Source organism: Lottia gigantea (assembly GCF_000327385.1).
Source record: "Lottia gigantea unplaced genomic scaffold LOTGIsca_56, whole genome shotgun sequence".
In the NCBI taxonomy this organism is placed as follows: domain Eukaryota; kingdom Metazoa; phylum Mollusca; class Gastropoda; family Lottiidae; genus Lottia; species Lottia gigantea.
Genome location: NW_008709919.1, coordinates 795253 through 819278, shown reverse-complemented (window position 1 = coordinate 819278; position 24026 = coordinate 795253). Strand labels below are relative to the sequence as shown.

General features: G+C 34.8%; 4 protein-coding genes across 4 annotated transcripts; all 4 read right to left on the bottom strand.

Moving 5' to 3' along the window:
- Positions 1 to 4116: 4116 nt before the first annotated feature.
- LOTGIDRAFT_72137 (hypothetical protein) lies at positions 4117 to 10100 on the bottom strand (the record flags this gene model as incomplete). The annotated part of the gene is made up of 5 exons (XM_009063147.1): positions 4117 to 4956; positions 5136 to 5266; positions 5403 to 5629; positions 6457 to 6534; positions 10000 to 10100. Coding segments are annotated over 5 exons (1377 nt in total), but the record flags the coding sequence as incomplete, so codon positions are not given.
- Positions 10101 to 11790: 1690 nt separating this feature from the next.
- On the bottom strand, positions 11791 to 16211 carry LOTGIDRAFT_179207 (hypothetical protein; the record flags this gene model as incomplete). Its single annotated transcript, XM_009063195.1, has 8 exons — positions 11791 to 12224; positions 12363 to 13085; positions 13167 to 13468; positions 13970 to 14217; positions 14849 to 14974; positions 15096 to 15186; positions 15533 to 15631; positions 15991 to 16211. The coding sequence occupies 8 exons, from the start codon at positions 16209 to 16211 to the stop codon at positions 11791 to 11793; spliced, it is 2244 nt and encodes a 747-aa protein (XP_009061443.1).
- Positions 16212 to 17656: 1445 nt separating this feature from the next.
- LOTGIDRAFT_76282 (hypothetical protein) lies at positions 17657 to 18178 on the bottom strand (the record flags this gene model as incomplete). The annotated part of the gene is made up of 1 exon (XM_009063150.1): positions 17657 to 18178. A coding segment is annotated over one exon (522 nt), but the record flags the coding sequence as incomplete, so codon positions are not given.
- Positions 18179 to 22390: 4212 nt separating this feature from the next.
- LOTGIDRAFT_101611 (hypothetical protein) lies at positions 22391 to 23855 on the bottom strand (the record flags this gene model as incomplete). The annotated part of the gene is made up of 3 exons (XM_009063194.1): positions 22391 to 22486; positions 23008 to 23125; positions 23743 to 23855. Coding segments are annotated over 3 exons (327 nt in total), but the record flags the coding sequence as incomplete, so codon positions are not given.
- Between the last annotated feature and the right edge of the window lie 171 nt (positions 23856 to 24026).

Genomic DNA, 24026 nt, shown 5'->3' with positions numbered 1-24026 from the left:
CATTTTCTGGACGTATGAAGTTTTTAGAATACTTTTGTAGTCCTGCTCAAAACACTTCTATTAAATTAACGGTAAACTCAAACTTAACATGGGCTGATATTGCTTATCGGACATATCTACTTACTCCACGATTTATATATATATGTATTGATCTTGTATTTACATGATATCTGGTCACGTGATATGAGTGCCAAAATTTTCTGATATTGACCAGGTAGCATGTTTGATATTTGACCACATAACTATAGTTGAACCAGATCTGACTATTTAGGTTTAGGTTTTGAAGCTACAATCTTTTGAAAAATCAAGTTTTGTCTTGTGACTTAATTCGTTAAGCAACCATTTAGAAGTGGTCTTGTATTTGTGTCAAAACAGGACTGTGAGAAGTGTTCCGTTATTTATTTATCTTGATACTATCCAGTAATGTAATGAAATTGCCTCGCCCACGTATATGTGGAACAGGTATATTTATAGTGCTTAGTTGCGTCATTTCCATTTCCAATGGGTAATGAAACAAAAGACTCTGAGCCGGAAGTCAGAAGGGTGCAAATATAGCATTGTCCGAGGTAGATGTGTGGATATTATTATCAATAATGATTCTATATTTTGAAAATGATCTGATCAAAAATTGGTATCTTTAACTGATTGTTGACTCGACGATGTTGTTAATGTTGTGCCCATGTTCCTTTAAGCAGCATTATAAGGCTTTACTGGCTGATTTAATTACTAATTTGTTTGGCGGAATAGCTCTCTATTAGTTATATTCGTTGGAACAAAGCACGACAGGAATGTTTTCCCTGATTGCAGGAATGTCGATGTCACGCTGCGTTAACGCCATATGCCATTCTTAATGGGTAGAAATGCCGAAAAGTTGCTTATTGGAACTTGTGTTACCTATGTACATTATGTTCAAGAGATTATTATATTTGCATGTTATTTAATGATTTTATATAGACAAGCGGGACAAAGATATTCATGCGCATCTTGGAACGATTCTAAACATGAACAAGAACAGTCGACTGTGACATTAAGTAAAGTAGTAATGAGCTCAATGCACATTTGACCTGTGTAGGTTCAATAACCGTTTATTAGCTTCAGAGACTGTCTTTGTTTAAGTTTAGAATCGTACACAAACAGGTGCAAAAAAATCTTGTCCCGGCGATACCCCGAGTGGAAATTATACCTTGTTAAAGTATCTAATCAATTTCTTAGGTTTAGTTTGGTTCTTTTGGTTGTGTTCTTAGACTTATTAGTCCACTGGTTTTATTTAAGCTGACAGAGATTTAATCTATTGCGTCTGATATATTCTGGCATATCTTATGAAGTTTCTCAAAGTTATTGTAAAGTGGTTTTCTAAAAAAAGAAATGTGTGTGTGTTATTGATAGCAATTATTTGCATCTTTCCAATTTTAAATCGGACGTCTGTGGTTCCTGTGATTCCACAATACCGGAGTGTTTGATGACGTCACTAATCGTGAAATAGTCTTTTTCACACAAGGCCCTTTGCGAAATCATTAAACCCTTAGTTTTAGTGGAATTGCAGGAACAACAGACGTGGTTGATGCTATCAATGTCCCCGATAAATTTCATTTCTTTAGAAAACCTTTTTACAATCCCTTTAAATGTAATATGGATACAGTTACACGTACTTTACCAGCTAATACAGCATATTAAAACCGCTATCCCCTTTAAAATGAAACCAGTGGATTAATCGGGATTGGTTTCCCATGACATTACTTATTTAATTGTTAATTTTATTTAATTAGTTCATTTGACTCTTCACTATGCCCCACGTTGTAAGGTGCTCTTTCATGCCCAGTGCTAAATACCATTACTTAAAGCTGAAGTGTGGATATTTCTAGACATGGAATGTATATCCCTTATCATCTTCACAATGTCAAGATATTACATACTTCATTTTATACCTTGATTTCAATAGCACTTGTAAACGCAGCAATTTGATTGGTTTGTACACTAGCGGTTACAGGCAGTCAGAGCCCTCGACAAACATGACTTAATGTATACGACTTTCTGTTGAGGCTTCTACTTGGTTGTATTCACCAGTGTAAAACCCAATAAAAATGCTGCATTTACAAACTTCGGTGATACTAGACAGGCGGCTATTGCAATCAAGGTATAAGACGAAGTTCGTATTATCTTGATATTGTGAAGGTGATCCCTTGTATATTATTGAGTGTTTTTACATTAATGTTAAAAAATTTGATTTGATCTTGTCGATCGACGAATGAGATTAGGCTTGGTCCTTGGTGCAATTCTTTTCGATTGAAGATAAGGAAATGGAAAAGGCAATGGCAAGAAGCTTTGTGTATAATTACGTACGATTGGTGTATATTATAAAAGCTAGTCATTGTTTTGCAAGATTAGGTTTTCGCCACAACCTCTGCATATTATGAGTCAATTCATGTGTATGAGGCGTTTTTCTTCTCTCCTTAGTTATACTTGCAACGTTTAGATTATCTGTTTATTTGCTCTATACAATGCTCATTCTCACTTTAACCCCTTTTCGGGGAGTTGGTATAAATTTACATAATAGGCGTAACGAAAGGATCATATGACAATGAAGGAGCGACCTTTTTTGAAATTTATCTCATATTTTAAACCTGTTGGTTCTAAAACGAACATGGAAAATGTCGTTACTTCAATATGAAAGTGAATTAAAATTTGACGTATTATGTCGACATGGAATTTGGACTTTCGATTATACATGATTTGTACAAAAGGGGAATACTTTTTGCCCCCGTCGGTGACACCTTTTGGCAGAAATACAAGAATTTGTTTTCTTTTTTTTTAAAGATATTAATTATTTCCTGGCTAGCACTGTTCAAGTTACAGTTGCTTAATTTTTGTTCGATATATTTCGCCGATCTTTTAAATCTTCAATTGTCCATATCTATTTTAAATTATAATCCTACGCTTAGTTAGACTGTAATTAAATTTGGCAATTTAACGGCATAAACTACAACTGTATTTTGTCAGTTAAAAGCTCAAAAGGCATTATCACGTGTAGTAATTTCTGTTGATATCTAGTCTGTATACCGATGCGAATAGTTGAAATTGAGTTTTATCAGCTGAAATAATAAGACTACTATATCCGTTAAGGTTTTTGATGATCATCCTCTAATGTTCAAGATTTTATCTTTGATAACCGTGAGATTTATTCCTTAAGTGTTTATATCTTTATTAAATTCCTTGTTTGAATCAAAAAGGTATTATTGCTGTACTGATTTGTTAGTTCCTATTGGAGCAATGAAATGATCCTACGTTATGAATCTTTCCCAATTAGCACTGATTCCTTGACCCATTTCTGCCCGTCTTCATTAACCCACATTATGTGCAGAAAAGTAGGACGTAAAACTCCATTCAATTCATTTGACTTATTTCCGTGATCTGTATCGAATCTTTTCAGATGAATGATCCACAAGATTCTGAAACTTAGAACATTTTGAAAGGCATACAAAATGGTATATCCATTTATTCTCTGTAACTATTTTCACTATGACATCTATATTCGACACTTATTTGAATATAATTCCACCTCTCATTGAGATATCCTTTGGTAGTAGCAACTTCCGGTTTCAATTACAGAAATAATAGTATGGTCCCAATTATTACGTTCGCCAACATATTTTTATAATATTTGGACTTTTATTGTACGAACCCATGTCCAACCGTCCATCTGTTTCTACAGCGATTGTACCACCATTGATCATGTTTTCTGATGGAACTTTCTGTTTTCATTGTGTTACGAGTGCTATGAGCTTTAAAATTGCTTTCTGAGGTTGAAGGGGTGGACGAATCACTGAAGCCATGTGTAAGATATAACTGGAAGCCCTCAAAAGATTATTTATTTACATTAATATACAAGTCATGTTTGTACATATTTCAAAATTTAAAGAAATTCGAGTATTGACCTATACCAGTTTTCGATTATTATGCTGAATATCCTATAGTGTCCCAGAAATCACAAAATCTTTGTTGGTAGTCGTTATCTACGGTGGAAGCCGGAGTTTGAAAGTGAAGGATGGGATAATTACCTTTCTCGTTATAAGTAGGCCAAACAGGCGCATCTTGTTGGAACTTATCCTGAGGGGATCTTTTATTTGGATCACCATATTTTGCAAAATTTGTCCAATATTGAATGATCAAATCACTCAAAATGAGTTCCTCTGGCGTATATTTGAAACCAGCAAGCGAAGCTGTTTGGTATACAAATGGTATCTCAGATCCGTGGCAAACATGACCCTCGCAAAAAGTAATGTTGCCCCATCCAGGAAAGGAGAAAGCGTGATCCCATAAATACAACCAAGTATTAGCGTTGCCATATTTCACCATTGTCCTAGATGCATTTCTGGTGGAGCAAACAAAGACTAAATCTGTTGAGAGTTTGGTCATTTGGTCACGCTCGTCGGTTGGCATGTCTGGTGGATACATATACAAGATTTGGAACCCGTGTCCAGGGTAAGTGGCAAACACAATCTCGAAATATGATAAGTTGTCAATCCTCTTGTTAAAAGCACTGTAAATATATATTCTGGTTTCTTCTGAAGTGGTCCCTATCATGATAGGTTTCTGTGAGAACTGACCCTGAGCTAGTTTGACCAGAGGTTGCTCATCCAACACTTCTCCATCAACAACAGGACCCCAAGGTTCAAATGCTTCTAATAATTTAACTGAAGCTATCTTTGATCTTGCTTTGAATTGTGCCTCGACTAAGACCTCGGCTGATAAGTTTCTCAAACAGTTAGAATCCAATGGTGGACAGTTGACCAGATTGGAAAATTCGGCACTTAGGAGTAATGCTTCTGGATAGGATTTGTAAGGGATTGTGAAAGGAGAACTCTCAACAATGGCTTGTTGAAACAGAGGTTCACTCTTGGCATTGGTAAGATGAATCATGGTTGACTGACCTCCTGCTGATTGACCATATAGTGTTACCTACAATGACAAAGATGTCATCGTTAATCCATGGAGGAAATTCATCAAAAGGAGCTCCATTGCAGAGTGGCACCATATTTGGACATGACTTTCATTACTAGAGCTCAACCGTTCGCCATATTACCTTGTTAGTTAGATGGTTTAGTGAATTTGGAAGGATCATTTCTCAATTTACTTACTCTGTCAGGATCACCACCAAAAGCTCTAATGTTATCTTGGACCCATTGTAGAGCGAGTTGCTGGTCTCTGAATCCATAGTTTCCTTGTACATCGTCGTCCTTTAAGCCAGTAAATAAAAAACCAAATACGCCTGGCAGAAAAAAAAGAATACAAGCTTGTTTTAACTGTGCTCCGTTCTTCAACATCATGGTATTTTACCAGACGTCTTTGTGGCACCTCAATGTACCGTAAACCGAACCAAAGGGTTCAATGAAAATAGCTCTTACCAAGTCTATATTCGACATTTATATGAATAATTCCACCTCTCATTGAGATAACTTGAGCATCAAACAGAAGAGAATTGGCACTCATATGAACAAAGTTACCACCATGAATATATACCATCACTGCCAATCCAGAAGACGCATTGGTTCCTAGTGGTGTAAAGATATCTAAGTATAGACAATCTTCGGATACCTGAAGTGAATTCAAATTGGATATTACGATGTGGCACCTGTAAGGGATTCCAAAGAGGCGTCTCTATCAATTTATGTTTCCGTGAATTATACTTTAACTTCAACTTACTGGGTTAAAATATACAGATAATGGCGTTCCTGACGCAAATACCTTGCAATGCAAATGCAGATATAATTGGAAATGTACGAAATTACGGAATAAATGTAAAAGTCATAATAAACGCATGCATTTTATACTTGAATGTTTCAGTGATAATGTAAACGTTAATACCAAACGTTTATTAAGACTTATACAACTGAACGCAATGTGGGTAGTATTTGATTGATTTTAGCCAAGAGTGTTCAATAGCCAATCATGTTCGACAACCTAATCACATGCAAATGCACGTGAAAGCCGACAACAGGGAAATCTGGCTAAAGTGAAATATAACAGACGTTGCTTTGATCAAAACAGAATGGCGAAGCTGGAAAGAAGGTTACGGTAGGCTATATACTTTCTTGGTTATCTACCATAATTCCAGGATAAAAGGAGAATTTGCAAACTTGTGAATTAATGGGGATTTGACGCATAAATTTTAAATGGGGCCTGTGTGTCAAAGGTCAATTTATGTGTCTGTTTTCAAAACTTTAAGCATGTGACTTTTTGTTGAAAACCATTTTGCGTTATCTGACCTATTTAACAAACTATAATGTTTTGATAATCGAAGGATGACTAAAGATATCGCAGTGTAAATAATTGTATTTAGATATCATTCACTGTTATGTAGAGCATACACAGTACATGTATAGCTGTATATATAAAAAAAAAATAAGACAAACCTTTTTAGGACATACTGCTGGAGGATTTAAGGCCTCGCAGTGGAACTGAGTACATCCAGATTTCTTTTCAGTAGCTTTATAGACACTTGGACCCCATGCTTTAGGATTTACTGGATTTTTCCATCTGAAAAAAATGAAGTTGTTTATTTAAAACTTGTACATAGTACATTCCAACTATTAAGGATGAATGGCTAGTTCATTTAAGGTGAAAAAAAAATTAAAATATGGAATAAAAAAATATATTTACCAACTTTTTCTCTGGACGAGGTCGCAAAAATACATGCACTAAAGGATAAACAAAGCATCTTCAGAGATACATTGGTAAATTTCCAGAGGACAATCTTGAAAACCGCTTTTAATAAATGTTCCCATATATTGCATTTCCGAGAGCACAGTCACATTCCCTGTATTCAACATTTACATATTATGCTACATTTATATACATTTTATCGTTTTATGTTTTCCAATATTTACAACATTTGGCAATAATGCATTTTATTGATGTATTTTTCTGCACTTAGTAGTATAGTAATCTTTATAACACCTATCTTAAGTTCAAATCATTGCAACTTTTATGAAATAATACTTCCTTTCGCACTTTGTTAACCGGTTCGATTTCCACTTGAATAAGAAATATTCCACTTTCTGACACGAATCCCTTGTTTGGATTGCGTTGTTTATCTGTAACAAAGCAGTATCCGTCATCCTGTCCTACATGAAACTTCCAAAAAACCTTCTCTTTCGAAAACGCTCTACTGCAACATATTCTGTTCAGCATCGTCATCTTGTAGTTAACAATACAGTACTCTATGTATGGGTTTTCTTTACGTGGAAACTTTATACTTACACAAACATTTCCACGGTCATTTTGCATAGCAAATAATTTGAAGGTTAGACCATGTGTAATATAGCTGAGTTCATTGTAATATCTTTGGTCTGGATTTTTTATTTTATTTAAATCAAAAACAAAGTAATCAGGAGCAGCCATCTTGTTCTTTTGTAGCCCATTTTCTGGCAGTGTTGGTACAGCCTTCATGTTCTTTAAAGGTCCTTTACCTGGTTGTTTTGTAGTAGATTTAGAACTATCTACTGGCAGTTTTGATGTAGGTTTGGAACTATCTACTGGCAGTTTTGGTGTAGGTTTGGAACTATCTACTGGCAGTTTTAATGTAGGTTTGGAACTATCTACTGGCTGTTTTGATGTAGGTTTGGAACTATCTACTGGCAGTTTTGCTGTAGGTTTGGAACTATCTACTGGCAGTGCTGATGCAGGTTTTGGCAATGTTAATGTAGAACTATTTTCTGGCAGTGCTAATTTAGTCTTTTGACTGTCAGTTATGTTAAAATCTGATAATTTGCGAGGGACATTTTGAAATCCAAACATTGTTTCAACTCTTGGGGGTCCTTTCTTTTCAAATTTCAAGTAACTGATTTCCGTATCCTCTTTAGAGTTGACGTCAATTTCCAACTTTTCAAATGATAAATTGTATCTTAACATTGGAACAGTTTGTGTTTCTGTGATATGAGGAACACTTCCCTTTAAGTATTCTTGTCGGCGCTTGAGTTCCTCCATTCTCCCTCTTAGCTCCTCTTTATTTTTGTTAAAGTTGATCACAATATTGTTTTTCAAATCTTCTCCAAGTTCAATGAGTTGATTAGCCAGTAGGTTGATTTCATCGTCGACAGTTTGGATTGCATGTCTCTTAGAATCCTCAAGTTTTGCTACAGCATTGTGATATGCACAATAATTCTTTTCAAGCGAATCTATTTTCTGTTGAAGGTTTGTTTGTGTTTGTTTGTACTTGCCTAAAATGCTTTCGCGAGTGTCTATAAAATCAACACAAGTATGATTTCTGTGATACTTCAATATACATTTCGAACAGGCTTTGGTATCACAATCTATACAAAAATAGTCAACAACGCTTTCTGCATGAAGATCACATTTATTGTTACTGGTCGCCTGTTCACCTGACGATGTTTCTAACGCAAAGTTTGTTTGAAATTTTGTTATACCTCTCTTCGGTATAACCACCTTCTGTCTGCACACTGGACAGTGAAAATATAAATTCTTTTTACCAATGTAACTCTGTAAACACTCTAGACAAAAGGAATGACCACATTGTAGAATTTTAGGACTCTTAAAACTTGACACGCATATAGGACACTCAGGCGAAGACGCCATATTGAATGAATTATTATGGAGCAAATGTGACAGCTTTTGATAAGATTGCGATTGGTTATACAGGCAATCTATTTTAAATAAATAAAACGCTCCAATAAGCTTAACTTCAGACTTGAAATGTGTAGGCCTACTTGAGTTCATGAGCTGTAATGGGGTTAACTTGCACTTGCATTTCCTTATTAGTTTGTCAAAACGCTGGAATGTGGAATGTTCACATTAATCAATAAATATAAAAAATACCCTGCATTGATATACATTAAACTTTGTCAATACTACGATTTAATCAGTGATATATCCATTAAAGCAGTGCTTCTCAACGGGGGGGGGGTGTGAATTCAGCACGGTTAATGATGTACTCACACAGAAGTGTGGTTCGTTGAAGATAATTGACGTCATATACCCCAAAGATACAGAAATCGTGAACGAACATTCGGCCCAAGGGCCACATTAAACTCAATATGTAGATGTGTATTGATTTATTTATATCCATTCATGGTTAATCCTTCAGTACATTGTTCGATTGAAATACGTTTCAAAATGACGGTTTATTTTGGGGAGGAATAGATATTGAAGAATTATTTCGGGAGGAAATGACCTCACTGCGAATTCAGCACGGTTAATGATGTACTCACACAGAAATGTGGTTCGTTGAAGATAATTGACGTCATATACCCCAAAGATACAGAAATCGTGAACAAACATTCGGCCCAAGGGCCACATTAAACTCAATATGTAGATGTGTATTGATTTATTTATATCCATTCATGGTTAATCCTTCAGTACATTGTTCGATTGAAATACGTTTCAAAATGACGGTTTATTTTGGGGAGGAATAGATATTGAAGAATTATTTCGGGAGGAAATGACCTCACTGCGGTTGAGAAACATTGAATTTTAAAGCCAACTATATCACTGTGAAAAATCATATGAAAAATTGAACCAGTTCGTATATGATTAAATGATGGTTTAAGTATCCTAAATTGGTAGGCGTATATACATGATATCCCAATGGTAATTGAATTTAAACATGTTTCTTTTCTTGCGTTATTGCCCTCCTTCAGCCAAAACGCAGCAAAAAAGCTAATGGCAGAGAGACACGACGGTCGGATATTGAAAAGAATTTGAAATCAAAACACGATGTTGATCATATCTAACACGAGTCTGATTTTAGATTCTGATGCTTTAAAGACCATAAGACTATATTAGTATGTTACTTTGTCTTGCACTGAATGTATTTCTGAAAGAATTGCAAAAGATTAATTCAGAAACCACAGAGGTATGAGATAGCCTTATGAGATCTCTCAGTGGTGTGTGTCGCTGATCCCTGATATATCGAGATAAGCAAACGTGGCAGGTACGGAATATGAATAAGACATACACAAAAAAAAAAACCAGAAAATCTGTTACCTCATATCACCTACTGGTGGTGTAGCATAGGGAACTCCAAAAAATACATTAGCTTTGTCCGTAGTCGCACCTTCAATGGACCCATAGGAAGTTTTTACAATGGGCCCGGCACAGCTTCCGATTGCAATCAGCGCATTTAATACAAAAACCAACAACATCATGATGTTGCGTTTACTTTTGTCCAAAATAAATGATGATGAAAAATGAATTTGCAAATTATCTTAAAGATAACCTTTGGTCTGTTAAGGTGATAAAAGCTTTGATTAGAAATGTACTTAGAGTTTTGTAGGTCGGAAGAAAATCACTAAAGATATTTATGCAAGTCATTGAGATCAGATAGATCTTCAGAAGCCTCCTTTGAAAATTGGAACATCACTCTTCCTTGCCCATTTTAATGCTTTCATTAACCATTTTGGTTCTTTTACAATTACATGTACAGAATCAGCTGGTGATAACGGCTTACTGTAAAATGTTTTGTACTTTAGAAAGTCGAGTTCAAAAAGTCGGTTGGGAATCGTGGTTTTACATCATTCTGTGGATAATGCACAATTTCTACAGGATAAACATGACTTCGGTTGAGTAGCTGAAATTGACGAAATTTATTGATGCCGTTCGTCTGAAGATCCAAAGACAGGACAGTCATCTCTCCAATCCACAGAATAACACATTGTAGTGTAGTGTGCACGGAGTCATTTTGCCATCAGCCCCTTATTCATCGAGGCTTTTCAACACGAACAGTCTGTCACAAACAAGACTTTTTGTTCAGAAAAGTAGGATGCAAAACTTCATTTATTGCAGTTACAAACAAGGCTTTGGTTTATGGACCAACACGATCTCTTTTTTCCTTCCCCTCTGAGCTGCACAATTTACAGGGCCTTAGGTTACCATAGCTTTCATCTTTACAATGTCAAGTTATTACGAACTGGGTCTAATACCTTGACTGCAATAGACAACTATTTTACAGCCAATCGGAGCTTCCGACAGAAAGACTGTAAACAATAAAAGCGTATGCAATCAATGGCTATGATTGGCTATATTCGCTAGTGTTACATCCAATCAAATCGCTGCATTTACAAAGCTATTGCAGCCAAGGTATTAGACGCTGTTCGTAATAATTGACATTGTGAATATGCATAGCTTTAGGAAACAACTTTCTCGTCAATGAGGCGAGATGAATAATTTCGGGGTTATCATTAACACAAAATTACATATCCATAAGTTTTATTAAGATGATTTATGAAGTTATTATGAAATAATTCGTACTGGTGAAATATTATGTCAAAATGCAAACATACATGCTTAAATCTTTTGAATTTTTAACACTATCATGATTTACGTTGGTACAGAGCATAAATTTAAAAAAATAATTATTGTGTGTCAAATGACTGGCATTTAACATGATTTGTTTCTGGATATCATATAAACAAGAAAATAACCAATCTGATCTGAATGCAGATTTGGATGTTTAGTTTTGTGTTGTCTTTCTGCGGGCTACTACACTTGCAATCTATGATCTGGAATTTTGAACCATGTCATAAATTATGATAGCCAATCAAAAACGCTCTTAAAAGAAGTTAAATACTAGAGCATTTGATTAGTTGAATATAAAAGGGTTCAGAACAAGAGTTGCTATAAAACATGTCAGATCATGGATGACATGTGGAATCACCTACAGACAAAGCATGAAATTAAACATCTCGATTTGCATATTCAGCAGATTGGTTAATAACTACCAACAAAATGAAATGGGGATAAACAAATGCTAACTATAACAATAACAGAAAAACTAAACTATAACATTGAGAGAAACTCTTTCTCTACAGCATCAGCAATTTCATCATCAACAGAACCAATAGAGTCTTTGTCAGTGTCACTTTTCTCGGACTCTGGGGAAAACGCTTCAACATTTTTTTGATATTTGTCCAGTTCATTTTCAGAGTCCTCATCTGGCACCGGGGCATCACTGTCTTCTGTTTCTATTTTATTCTGAAGCGACAAAGAGGTAGATTTCTTTTTCCAGCCTTTAGGGAAGTTTCCTTGCAGACTGTCATCTGTGGAAGAATCTTCAGGAGTAGAGCAGATTACTTTTGTTCTATTTCTCTGATCTCTTTCTTCTTCATCTTCATCGGAATCTCCATCATCATCTTCATCCAAAAGATTCTCGACTTCTTTATCCATACACTCTATATCTTCATCAGAGAAGGAGTACAGTGGGTTGAAACTTGCTGCAAAGGATTGGTTTTCAAGTGCTGCCGATGGTTCTTCTTCAGAGCGAGAACGTTTGGATGAAGAAGATTGACTTGAGTCCTCCTGAAGAAACACAACATCAGAATCATCAGACTTCCTCTTTTTGTGTTTCTTACCCAGCCTCTTCTTCAGGCTTTCAAGATCTTGTACAGGGCTTTCACAAGATACTCCTGATAGGTCATCAGTAACAGGGAACAACCTCTCGTCCACTCTTTCCCACCGATAAGAACAACTCATTAACCACTCTAAGTTCACAATCTTAATTCTTTTCAATTTTTTGGCAAATTTGTATTTGGCAGTACCTGCCTTTGACGCTATCAAATGGGTTGTGGATTCTTCTGCACTGTCTGTAGGTAGAATGATATTTTGATGGATTGTAGCACCTAATGATTTGGCGATGACATAAGCACGTGATTTTTCTGGAGCCATGTTTAAAGGAACAATTCCACTGAACACAATATTAACACCTTTTAACACTTTTCGCTTGACATATGGAATGACATTTTTCATATTTGGCAAGTCTGAGATATCGTCTTTGTTCTTCATCTGGTCATAAAAGTCATAATATGCTTTGTGAATTCTAGTCAAAATGTCTGTTAGATAATACAAGTAATCATCATCATCTACCCACTCGATTTCCTCTTCTTCACTCACCTGAGTGGTAAGTGGTTCCTTGTTCTTACTTCCTGTGCTACCGGTATTATCCTCTTTGGATGAAGAATCTTGATTGGAATTCTTATCATTCTCATCACTCTTATTTGAATTAAGGTCACTCTTATCATCATCTTTCATATCTACATCATTAGTGTCTTCGGAAGTTTGCACCTCTGTTGGTGACTCTGAAGCAATTGTTACTGATTTGTTGGTTTGCTGGGCACTGGAATCATCTACCTTTTCTACAGATTTGTCATTAGACTCACTATTAACTGTCTTGTCAGTAGTATTATCAGGTTGTTTTTCATCTGTTCCTACAGCATCTGCAGATGTGGTAGCAGATTCCTTGCCCTCTTTCACAGATTCCATACTGACAGATCTCCGAATCTCATGATTGACCGGAATATCATCATTTTCAGTTTTAGTGAGTCCAGGAGGAGCATTGATATCAGCAGTACCTTGAAAGAAATGATATGGTTTGACATGGATCAGATTGGGAGCATAGTTCCATACATCTTCTCTGTCATCAATAATAGCTACCATACAATCACCACATGGAAACAATGCTCTGAAAAAATTCAAATCAAACATATTAGCATTTCAGAGTATATTGTTGTATTGATGTGTATTCGAGAAACAAATTGTGTTTGAGAATGTCCACAAATCAATAAAACATAAATTTGTGTTTAATTCATACAAATGTTGAATGCTGCTTGCTGCGAAACTGTTCATTCCCGGCTTTTAGTTGGAAAGATTGAATAACAAATAACTAGAAAAATTATTGCATACATGATATCATAGTGTTTTAAGGCTGTGTCCTAAACAATATTAATGTTACCACAGGCCAATTGAGCAGGGAATGTATGCCAAACTGACATGTAATTGCCATTTCTGAGGATTTGTGGGCTATTCCAAAGTAAAGATTGTATACACTCTTCACAGTCTGTATGATATGTCTGGATATACATATATGCAAAAATGTTGTCAGATCAAGAGTGGCTGAAGTAAATCAGACAAAATAAATGTAACAAAGTATCTCAGATCTTTATTGTACCAAATTAAAACTTACTTGAGATTAGCAGTTTTTGACATGGCATCAAAACATTCATCTCTAGACAGGATACGATGAGAGAAATATTTCCCATCAGGATCTATAAATCTAGCTATGGTATGGGCATACATCCGTACTCCAAATGTACAGATATGTAATTCATACATCTCAGAAATTTTCTTTAAGAAGTCTTTAGTTCCAGGACGGAATTTTGTATGATACCACAGTAACTTTCTGCCATGCCATAATTGAAAATGGTAAACATCCTGTAAAAAGAAACAGAATAATTTGACTAACTACCATTAAATGAAAAGTAAAGATAGTGGACCACAGCCATATACGCCCACTACGGCATGCGGATGGTAAATATTCAAGATTTTGGAGCAAGGGCAATAACTCTGCTTCTAACGGTCGAAAACAGCTCAAATTAGAACTTGATCTTCGTTTTATGAATATGTATACACATACCGAATTTCATTTGATTCCATCAAAAAAGCTAGTTTTTAGAGCGTTTACAAGCAAATGCTTATGGACGGACCGACGGACGGACAGGGGTGCCCACAATATGCGTCCACATAGAGAGATGTGGGCATATAAAAAAGTATAAAATGTATTCTAATTGGATAAACATGATGTCCTTTCAATTAGCAACAGTCAAATACATTCCTTTGTCTAAGTGTCTTTCCGAAGCCACACATTCAATGAAATTTCTGGGTTTTTTCAATTGTTTTTGTCAAATCTAAAAATTTAACACCTTTTTTTTGAAAATTATGATACCTTGCATGAGGTCAGTTAGACAACAATATCTGTGCTTTCTATTCATAAATTCTTTGAACTACATGATGTGTGTTTATCAAACATCATAACTATTTTTCAACATACCAACAGTAAACCTACCTTTAGTTTGTTTGGTATAGAATCATTGGTGGTATGTATTAATGTTTGATCTAAATCAACTAACAAAGCTAACTTTCTGGACTCTAATAACCGATTCTCATCAGCTTTCCCTAGTTCAAGAGCAACCTAAAAAACAAAAAATATATAGATAGAAAAAAAGTGTTCAAGTATATATGGGTTTTTGTTAATAGTCCTTAAAATTCGTAATATTTAATGAATCAATTTAAGTGATTATAAAGAATATTACCTCTTCACTAACTATTAACTCTGGTATACAATGTACCATAGCAACTGAAGCCTGTACTGGCTCTTTACGGTCACCAGCTAAACCTAATTCACTGAAATAAACAAATTATGTCAGCGATACTTAATTCATCATTGTATAATTATACAGGCAAAATTATTTGGTAAGAATTTAATTTACTTCTAATTCTGTTTAAGTCTAAACACTTTAGAACATACCTTTGGTTTCAATCAAAGGATATTTTTGAAAGATAACTGTTGTCATGAATGCCATGTATAGATCATATCGTATATGCTCTTTATGCACAGTGAAATGAAAATGGCATATGAAAAGCCACATCTATTTCATTGACTAATTAACACATCCAAATTTAATTATAAGCCGATTTCATATATAATTTGTTCCCAGAACCCAAAAGTCTGTTTAAAATTTAGACATACCATCTGAGATCAGCACCACATTCTGCGCACATATCTTTCATTACAGTTGGATGTGTACAAACAGTACTTGATTGAGGCTCTATTTCTAGCAAGTTAGCTCTGAAATACATAAAAAATTCAAATAATTAGATATTTCAATACTAAGGGGAGGTGACAGATATACTGCCGAGATATATATGTCAACCTTCTTACATATCAACATCCTATGAAGTGGAAAATCAGTTGGTAACAAAATCATAGCGATTGTGGCTTGTAGGGGCTGTCAGAAGCATAAAATTAGCACTCTTATTACAACTACAAGTGGTGTCTTTGATTCAAAGGCATTGGCCAGAATCTTCATCTCTTCGGTTTCTGTTCTATATCATACTATAGATTTTGTTCTCTCACTTGAACAATAACACAATTACTTTTACTTCTAAGAGGCAAGCCATTTTAATGAGAAACAATGCAAAAATTACCCGGGTTGACAGAGTTGTCCTTCCTTGACGCAAATTTTCTTCACAAATCCATCGTCTGGTGCCTTCAGTTTGAGAGGAAGTTTGTCTGTCTCTTGTTCTTCAGTTTGATATAGTGCCAATAAAACTCCCTTCGATACATGTGTGCCTTGACGAACTTTCCATTTTGTTATTTTCACTGGTTTTTCACCAGGAACAACTAACTTCATAATGTCGGGTTCCATTTTGTTTTGTCTCGATTAACCTGTCGCACTAAACGTAAATAAACACTTTACAGTTGGCTACAGCATTATGTATTTTCTAAAACTATTCGATTAAGAAAAGCTAATCTTTTCAAATAGATTTTAATTGCGTGTATATGTGTCGAAGTTAAGTTTACATTAGCAAATATCTTTCAGTATTAAGTGAAATATTATTGTATGCACTCAACTTACTCACGAGACGTGATTGACCGAGACTTATTTTGTTGTTCTGTTGCGCGTAAAACGCGGATATAATACGACTTTCTTATTTTGCATAGAATCCATTGATAGGCCTTCAGAGTGTAAATGTAAAGGCGATACAAAATATAAGAACCATTACCACTTTTCTGACTGCTATGATCGATTTTTAGAGAGACTAACAATGACGTTTGAATCGGAGGGTGGAGAAGGGGCTACATAGTTTTTTTTTTAAAGGGAAATAAATAAATAAATAAATAGGTCTTAACTGCAGACAATTTATTTTACGAGACTTGTAAAATCATAATAAGAATTCCTTTTCAAACGGAATTGGAATAAATATTTTCAACCTTTATACATTTCTCATGCTTTTGTTTGTTTGCCATCTGAGCTATATTTAGTTTTGATTGTGTTTTAGCAGGGATCGCTTTCGTCTTTATGGTAGCTTTTCTTGAATATGAATACAGACATGCTACTAAAAAAGCAATCAATAATGTCAATGCAGAAGGTCCTATGATGAGCAAATCTAAACGAATGTCCTTTTCTTTTTCTTGATAATTTTTTGAGACTGATGTCGTCGTAGCTTTGTCGTTCTCTCCATCAAAGTAAAAAAGCAGATCGAAATTGCTAGGAAAGGCTATGTTACGCTTTAAGAACATCTCTTTAACTGGATTGAAGTTGACTTGAAGCCATTCCTCGTCACTTTTGTTTGTCCCTTCTTCACAGTCTTTCAGTTCATAACACAATGCTTCATGCGATCTTCGACTTTTGGGCAACTTCCGGCATTTACTGACAGCTCTCCGTATTTTGGCGGAAAGTTTATCTATCCATTTACTTCTATCAGTGACGGTTTCACCAAGCTCAAATATTGAGTTCAGATTGATAATTTGAGAAACTCCTTCCTCTCCTGTAAGCTCGGAAACCATGGTTTCCATGTCATTTTCGGGATCACGTTTTGGCGTCGACAAGTCTGGATCTTTGTAGGATTCACTCGGAGTATGTAGAGGATCTTGCTCTATATACGCAATTGTTGGTTCAATATAGATCTTTCTGATATAATCAAACATCTTTCTCCGCCGAGGAGAAGCATTCATTGGTTTGCTGTTTGTAAACAGATGGCGATTAAGATGCGGCCAATTCGTAATCATATCGGGTATCTTGTGGATATCTTCGTTCTCTTTTGTCGGGCGAACTTCTAATCGGTCAAGGAAACCAATGTGTATTGCTGATGTGTTCACCAAAGATCGAATTGAAGAAGCCTTGGCTGCAACTTTAGGCACTGAAGATGTCTTGGTAGAAACAGTACTCATAGAAAATAGTTTGGTAAAAACGTTAGGGATATAAATTGGCTTGGTAGTAACTTTAAGCGTAGAAAATGACTTGGTTGAACCTTTTGGCGTAGAAAATGACTTTGTAGTAACTTTTGGCGTAGAAAATGACTTGGTTGAATCTTTTGGCGTAGAAAATGACTTGGTTGAATCTTTTGGCGCAGAAAATGTCTTGGTTGAATCTTTTGGCGTAGAAAATGACTTGGTTGAATCTTTTGGCGTAGAAAATGACTTGGTTGAATCTTTAGGGAAAGAAAATGACTTTGTAGTAACTTTTGGCGTAGAAAATGACTTGGTTGAATCTTTTGGCGTAGAAAATGACTTGGTTGAATCTTTAGGGGAAGAAAATGTCTTGGTTGAATCTTGTGGCGTAGAAAATGGCTTGGTAGTAACCTTAGACGTAGAAAATGGTTTGGTAGAAACTACTTCGAATACTCTTCTTCCCCTACCATCCGTTGGTAATCTGTTACGAATTGATTCCACGACCTTACTGACACTTTGCAGGCCTTCACTAGTTGGTACATTGTTGCTGACATTACACGGTACACCACTATCTTCACAAAGTGGGAAAGCTGTTCCCGGAACCAACAAAAAAGCTAACAGTAAAATCATTATGGAAACTCTGCGAAACAACTGAGTCACAGTTACCTGAAGAGTGTTATATACTGATGTAATTAGAGACCAAACGTTTACCGAAAACGAGACTAAAGAGGCAAATTGTGCCTTGTAGCAACCTGATTTGTTTTATAAAGTTGGATATCGCGTCCTAAATGCTTGTGTGGAAAATCTGGAAATCTAAAATTCACTTGATCAATACTCATATTTTGTGAATTTTTTAAGGAATTATGCGATTTTCGTAATTTTTAGTACTGCTGAAGACTATTTACATATATTCATGACCATATTAATCCCCGAAATGGCGAATCTGTCCCTTTAAATGCCTATAATCTCTTAGGTGGCTCAATCTCGGACAATATTTTGATCTAAATATATAACCTAAATGAACGTGTTTTTTCTGTTCTCACATCTTCGTTACGTCGTATGCATTCGAACGTGATTTTGGTTAATTGTTCGGACTTATGAATTGGTTTAACTATTTTATGCCTTAAAATATTGTATGCGTTTGTTATCAAAGGGAGATAATGTTAATTGTTGTTAAATGTTATTGTGGTCTGGATTTGCAATTGATAGTGGATATACATCTTTAATTAAGAATCTCATTTTAATTAAGAACTTGATCATTGAAATTTAAACCTTATATCACATGACAATTAGTAACGTTGGTCTAATGATTACAAACGTTGTTATATTTTGGATTTTTAAATCTAAATTATATCATTATTTACACCCGAATCAAAAATGAATTATAGCTAACAATATACTTATTGCTTAAGATAGTACAACTTAACACGTCCGCCCTATTCAACTATCCTATCAAATTTAAGATTATGCATAATTTTCCTCATTGTACACTGTATGATGATGCCCATTCGCTAACTTAATCCAGTGTTGAACAATACATTTTGCATTGAGTTCATCTTTACATTATCATGCACCGTATAGATATAAAACATTCTGTGCTCTGAAAGACTTGGTACATTCTGAGAAATCTTAATTAAAATGCCATTAATGCCTTTAGATAATGGAACTGAAATAAAGAAACAAATTAACTTATTTATTTTATGTCTTCAAAAGACTCTGTGAATATTTGACCGATTTGGTGGTTGATAAAAACGCCTCAAATATCAGGTTGAATGTAATGAATATCTTCACGATATGCACGTGCATATTCATATCTGTGTCCATTATATCTAAATGGTGGACTTCTGTCGTAACAAAGTGAATATAGTTGATAGCCGGTGTTAAATCTAATTACCAGTGAACTGAAGTCATTAATTAAGAGATTTATAAAGAATAATAGGTGCAAGTGTTAAAATTAACTGGATCAAAGTTCAAGGACACACATTGTTATGATATTACCAGACCGAAAATTTCTGACACGAAAAAACGACTCTATAATTTTTTTATGCCCAAAGAGGATTATTGTATTTTGTGATGGATTATTATTGTGATATACGGAATTTTATATTGTGATAAATGCCTTGGAAGTCCTTTGAATTACTTTTAGTAAGGCTGAAATACATTTTTATATTGTGATAGTGCTGTATACTATGGCTGATACAACTATCAAGGCTGATATACATTCTTATTTTGTGCTAGTGGTAAGGCTGAAATACATTGTGATAGTGCTACAAACAAAGGTTTTGATATGATGAAGCTAATATACAAATTGCATTGTGATAGTGCTACACACCAAGGCTATGCACAAATAAGGCTGATATACATATACATATATTGTGATAAATGAAATGAACGTCTTTTGGCAAGGCTGAAATACATGTTTATATTGTGATAGTGCTACACACTAAGGCTATGCACAAATAAGGCTGATGTACATTTTATATTGTGATATTGCTACACACCAAGGCTATCCAATAAGGGTAAAATACATTTTTATATTGTGATAGATGCCAGGGACTTAATTTGGTAAGGCTGAAATACATGTTTATATTGTGATATTTCTATAAAATAAGCTGAAATACATGTTTGTATTGTGATAGTGTACACACTGAGGCTATGCTATATCCGGATTTCTTTAGCCCACATGGTGTAGAAAAGTAGGACGTAAAACTCATTCATTTCATTTCAATTAAGGTTGTGCAATGAGATTAATGTATATTTTTACATTATGTTAGGTACGGGACTTTGATATGGAATCAACTTGAATGTCGAGGCTTCTATCGGTTAAAGGAGCGTTTTCAGGTAATTCAGTTATATCATAACACAACATAATTAACATAAACATACCAAACAACTACATTACATTCGCCGATATCTGTCTGTCAGTCCCAATCTGTCCATCCAGTCTGCATACAATGGTAATGGTATCCTCGACTAAATGGTGATATTCCTGATAGAAACGTTAGCCCAACTGAACCCCACTTCTTGTAAAAGTTATGTTGAAAATGGGATTGATTTAATTTTTTTAAGTTCTATTATCATTATCTGTGTTTCACCATTTGTGCGCAATGCGGCAGTCAGTCTGGTTTTCGGTGGTTTAAAGACTTTTCTTGATTTAACTACCGAAAACACGACTAATATTGTCACTGTTGAGCTGAATTAAATATTGAGTATTTAAGCCCATCATAAATGTCCATGTATGTACAGTCTGGATAAAAAAAGACTTTTTGACCTTTCTTGACCGGTCACTCATTGGAATTCTGCTGGTAATTCTCTTCTAATTTAGCTAATTATGAATTAATTATGGACATGTGAGACAAACTGGTATTTTCCCAAGTCATTAGAACACCTCTACGTTCTAATCATATAAGTTTCATAAATGAAAATAAGGGAATTCATCTTTAAAGAATAGACGTAACAATTTAAATTTAGCAAAAATTCACACTCGTTAGGAATTGAATGTAGTCATTTTAAAAGGATATTAAGATGGAGGTCTTTATCTGTCGTATTTACTATTTCAGTATTGGCAACGAAATTTTTGAAACAAATGTGTTTGTTTTTTTTTAGATCAGTAAAGATCTAATGTTATACGTATATATTCAAATAATTAGATTCATCTAAAAGGAATACAGTCGCCTTAATATTTGAATTTTTCGTTGATATACATGAGCTCTCTTTCAGTTGTCCGTATCACTTTTTAGAATGAAAATACGACACGACGTCGGATTCATCCGTTACACTTAAAATGCGGAAGTGACGACAGTCTTTAACATCGTAACTTGTGGCAATTTTAGTGTGATTTAAAGAAAAAAACCTTAACGACTTCGTCCCTTGATCAAAATTAAGATAATGTTCACAACGTAAAGTTGGCCATAACTCATAAGTTTGTTGTATTGTCAAAATCTATAGGTTTATGTCATTTTCATGCTTGATAATATATCAAATATAGCGGAACAGGCTGTAAATCAAAAACTTTTAAACCATGATTTCGGTGTATAAATGCATCAAAAATTATATCTATGTAAATTATATATTATATGTGATATTTTTTTGCAGAATACTATGTAAAAGGGCCATTTCTCAAATATTGCGCAGCTTGGAGGAAAGTTTTGTACTGATAACCACCTAAACATTATAAATAGCCTCAAAATAACAAATTTTGTGTTTAATGACGTTTTTTTTTCTCCCGATACTTTATTAAATAATTTCTATATTTTGATCACTTTAAGAGAAATAATTCAAACTCTACTTTCATTTATTTCAATAGTTCCCTTAAATTCATTCTTTCTCTTTCAGAATCGAAAACCACAAAATGTCACAACTGAAAACTTTGATAGCTTTTCTCAGAACCGTTTGTCACCAATGTTTCAATAAAGTCGCTCTCCGTAAAATCTTTAGGTATGACGTAAAACTCCATTCATTTCATTACATTTGTCTTAAAATATTTAATTTGTGATCCATTATGTTATTGACGAGTTTCATCACGTAATAAGACAAACCTACAGATTTGAATAAATAATTACAGCAGTTCGATGTTTTCTAACTAATGACCATGTTTATATGACCAACTGGCATTTGATTGTAAATGTGTGCACTTCGAGTTTCGTCTGATTTTCCTATGACACAACACCCAGCTGGATAGCCCGATCCACCACCAGGTGCTCCGAGGGGCATTCCTCCAGCACCAAGGCTATCGGGGCCAGATTTGATCTAAAATAAAATAAAAAGTGGTTGAAAATGTACTGAAAACATATTTTGGAAATATAAGTCATAATGATCAAATATTATTTATACAAAAAAAAAAAAAAAATATAAAAATAACTTGGTTTGTATTGCTCTGAAGTTATTAACCGAATGCGTTTTTTAGCATTATGTTTGTAGCATTATGTTTGTAGCATTATGTTTGTAGCATTGTGTTTGTAGCATTATGTCTTTATTATTATGATTTTAGTAGCATCATAGTTTCCTATAATTATGTTTTTAGTAGCATTATATATTTCCTAGAAATATGTTTTAGTAGCATTATATATTTCCTAGCATTATGTTTTTAGTAGCGTTATTTATTTCCTAGCATTATGTTTTAGTAGCATTATATAGTTCCTAGCATTATATATTTCCTAGCATTATGTTTTTAGTAGCATTATACTTTGTTTTAGTTGCATTATGTTTAAGGTACATTATGTTTTTCCAAGAGTTATGTTATTGTTTACCATAAAACTTATATAACTTACCACCAGAGCTTTTCCAACTATGGTCAGTGGTCCAATAATTGATGTGTTAGGTATCTCAAACGTTTGAAATATGTTGCCTTCTGCATCTTCACGTACATTACCAAAGTCACCCAAGCGCCTAGAAATATGTTAATGAACAATATAGGACACTGCATATTCTTTTTGGGACAGGGACTCTGTATATGACAGTCGTAAACGACGAATTATAACCACAACCAATGACTCACTGCAGTGAAAATGTAAATGTATTTTTGATTCGGTAAACAGACACGATTATCCTTCTATTTCGATAAGACATAAATTTTATTTGGTATTTATCTCTGCTATCCGATGATTCTTGCGGTGTATACAAGGTAGCTTTTAATGCCTTTTGAGCTTTTAATTTGAGCTCACAGACATAAAATAGAAACCGTTTCGAGCAGCACTTTCCCTCTTCGGACCTATGTTATGTCAACTCCGCACCTCTGTAGGAAAACTCACAAAGAGTGGTGGCCTTCATATATCATTTGGTGGTACGGTTCAGAGAATTGACAAGGTGGTTCACAGGACAGATTCGCCATCCGTTTGACCAATTGTTCGGTAGTCTCCGAAACGGCATTTCCTTTTTAGCTAAGCTAACCAGTAAAGTGTTCACGACTCGAAATTGGAGCCTTCTGACGTGTGTCCAGAATTATCCGCATTTGTAAATGTTGAATCTGTCCCTTTAAGAACTCAATGATAAGAAATTTGACTAACCGCACAGCACTTTGTCTACCTCCATGTGCCATTTGGTAGGGGTTAAAGATCCGACCAGCAGAGCTACAATGACCTCTCATATCTCCGTATTCATGTACATGTAAACCGTGTTCGAACATCATATTTTCAGGATTAAACCCAAACAACTTGACGTTTACCATCAAATTACCGATTGGTGTACACATAGGATCCTAAAAGTAAGGAAACGATAAAATATTAGACCTCTTGAAAGGAATTGTAAAGAGGATTACTAAATTTTGTTTGTGTATCGGGAACACTGATAG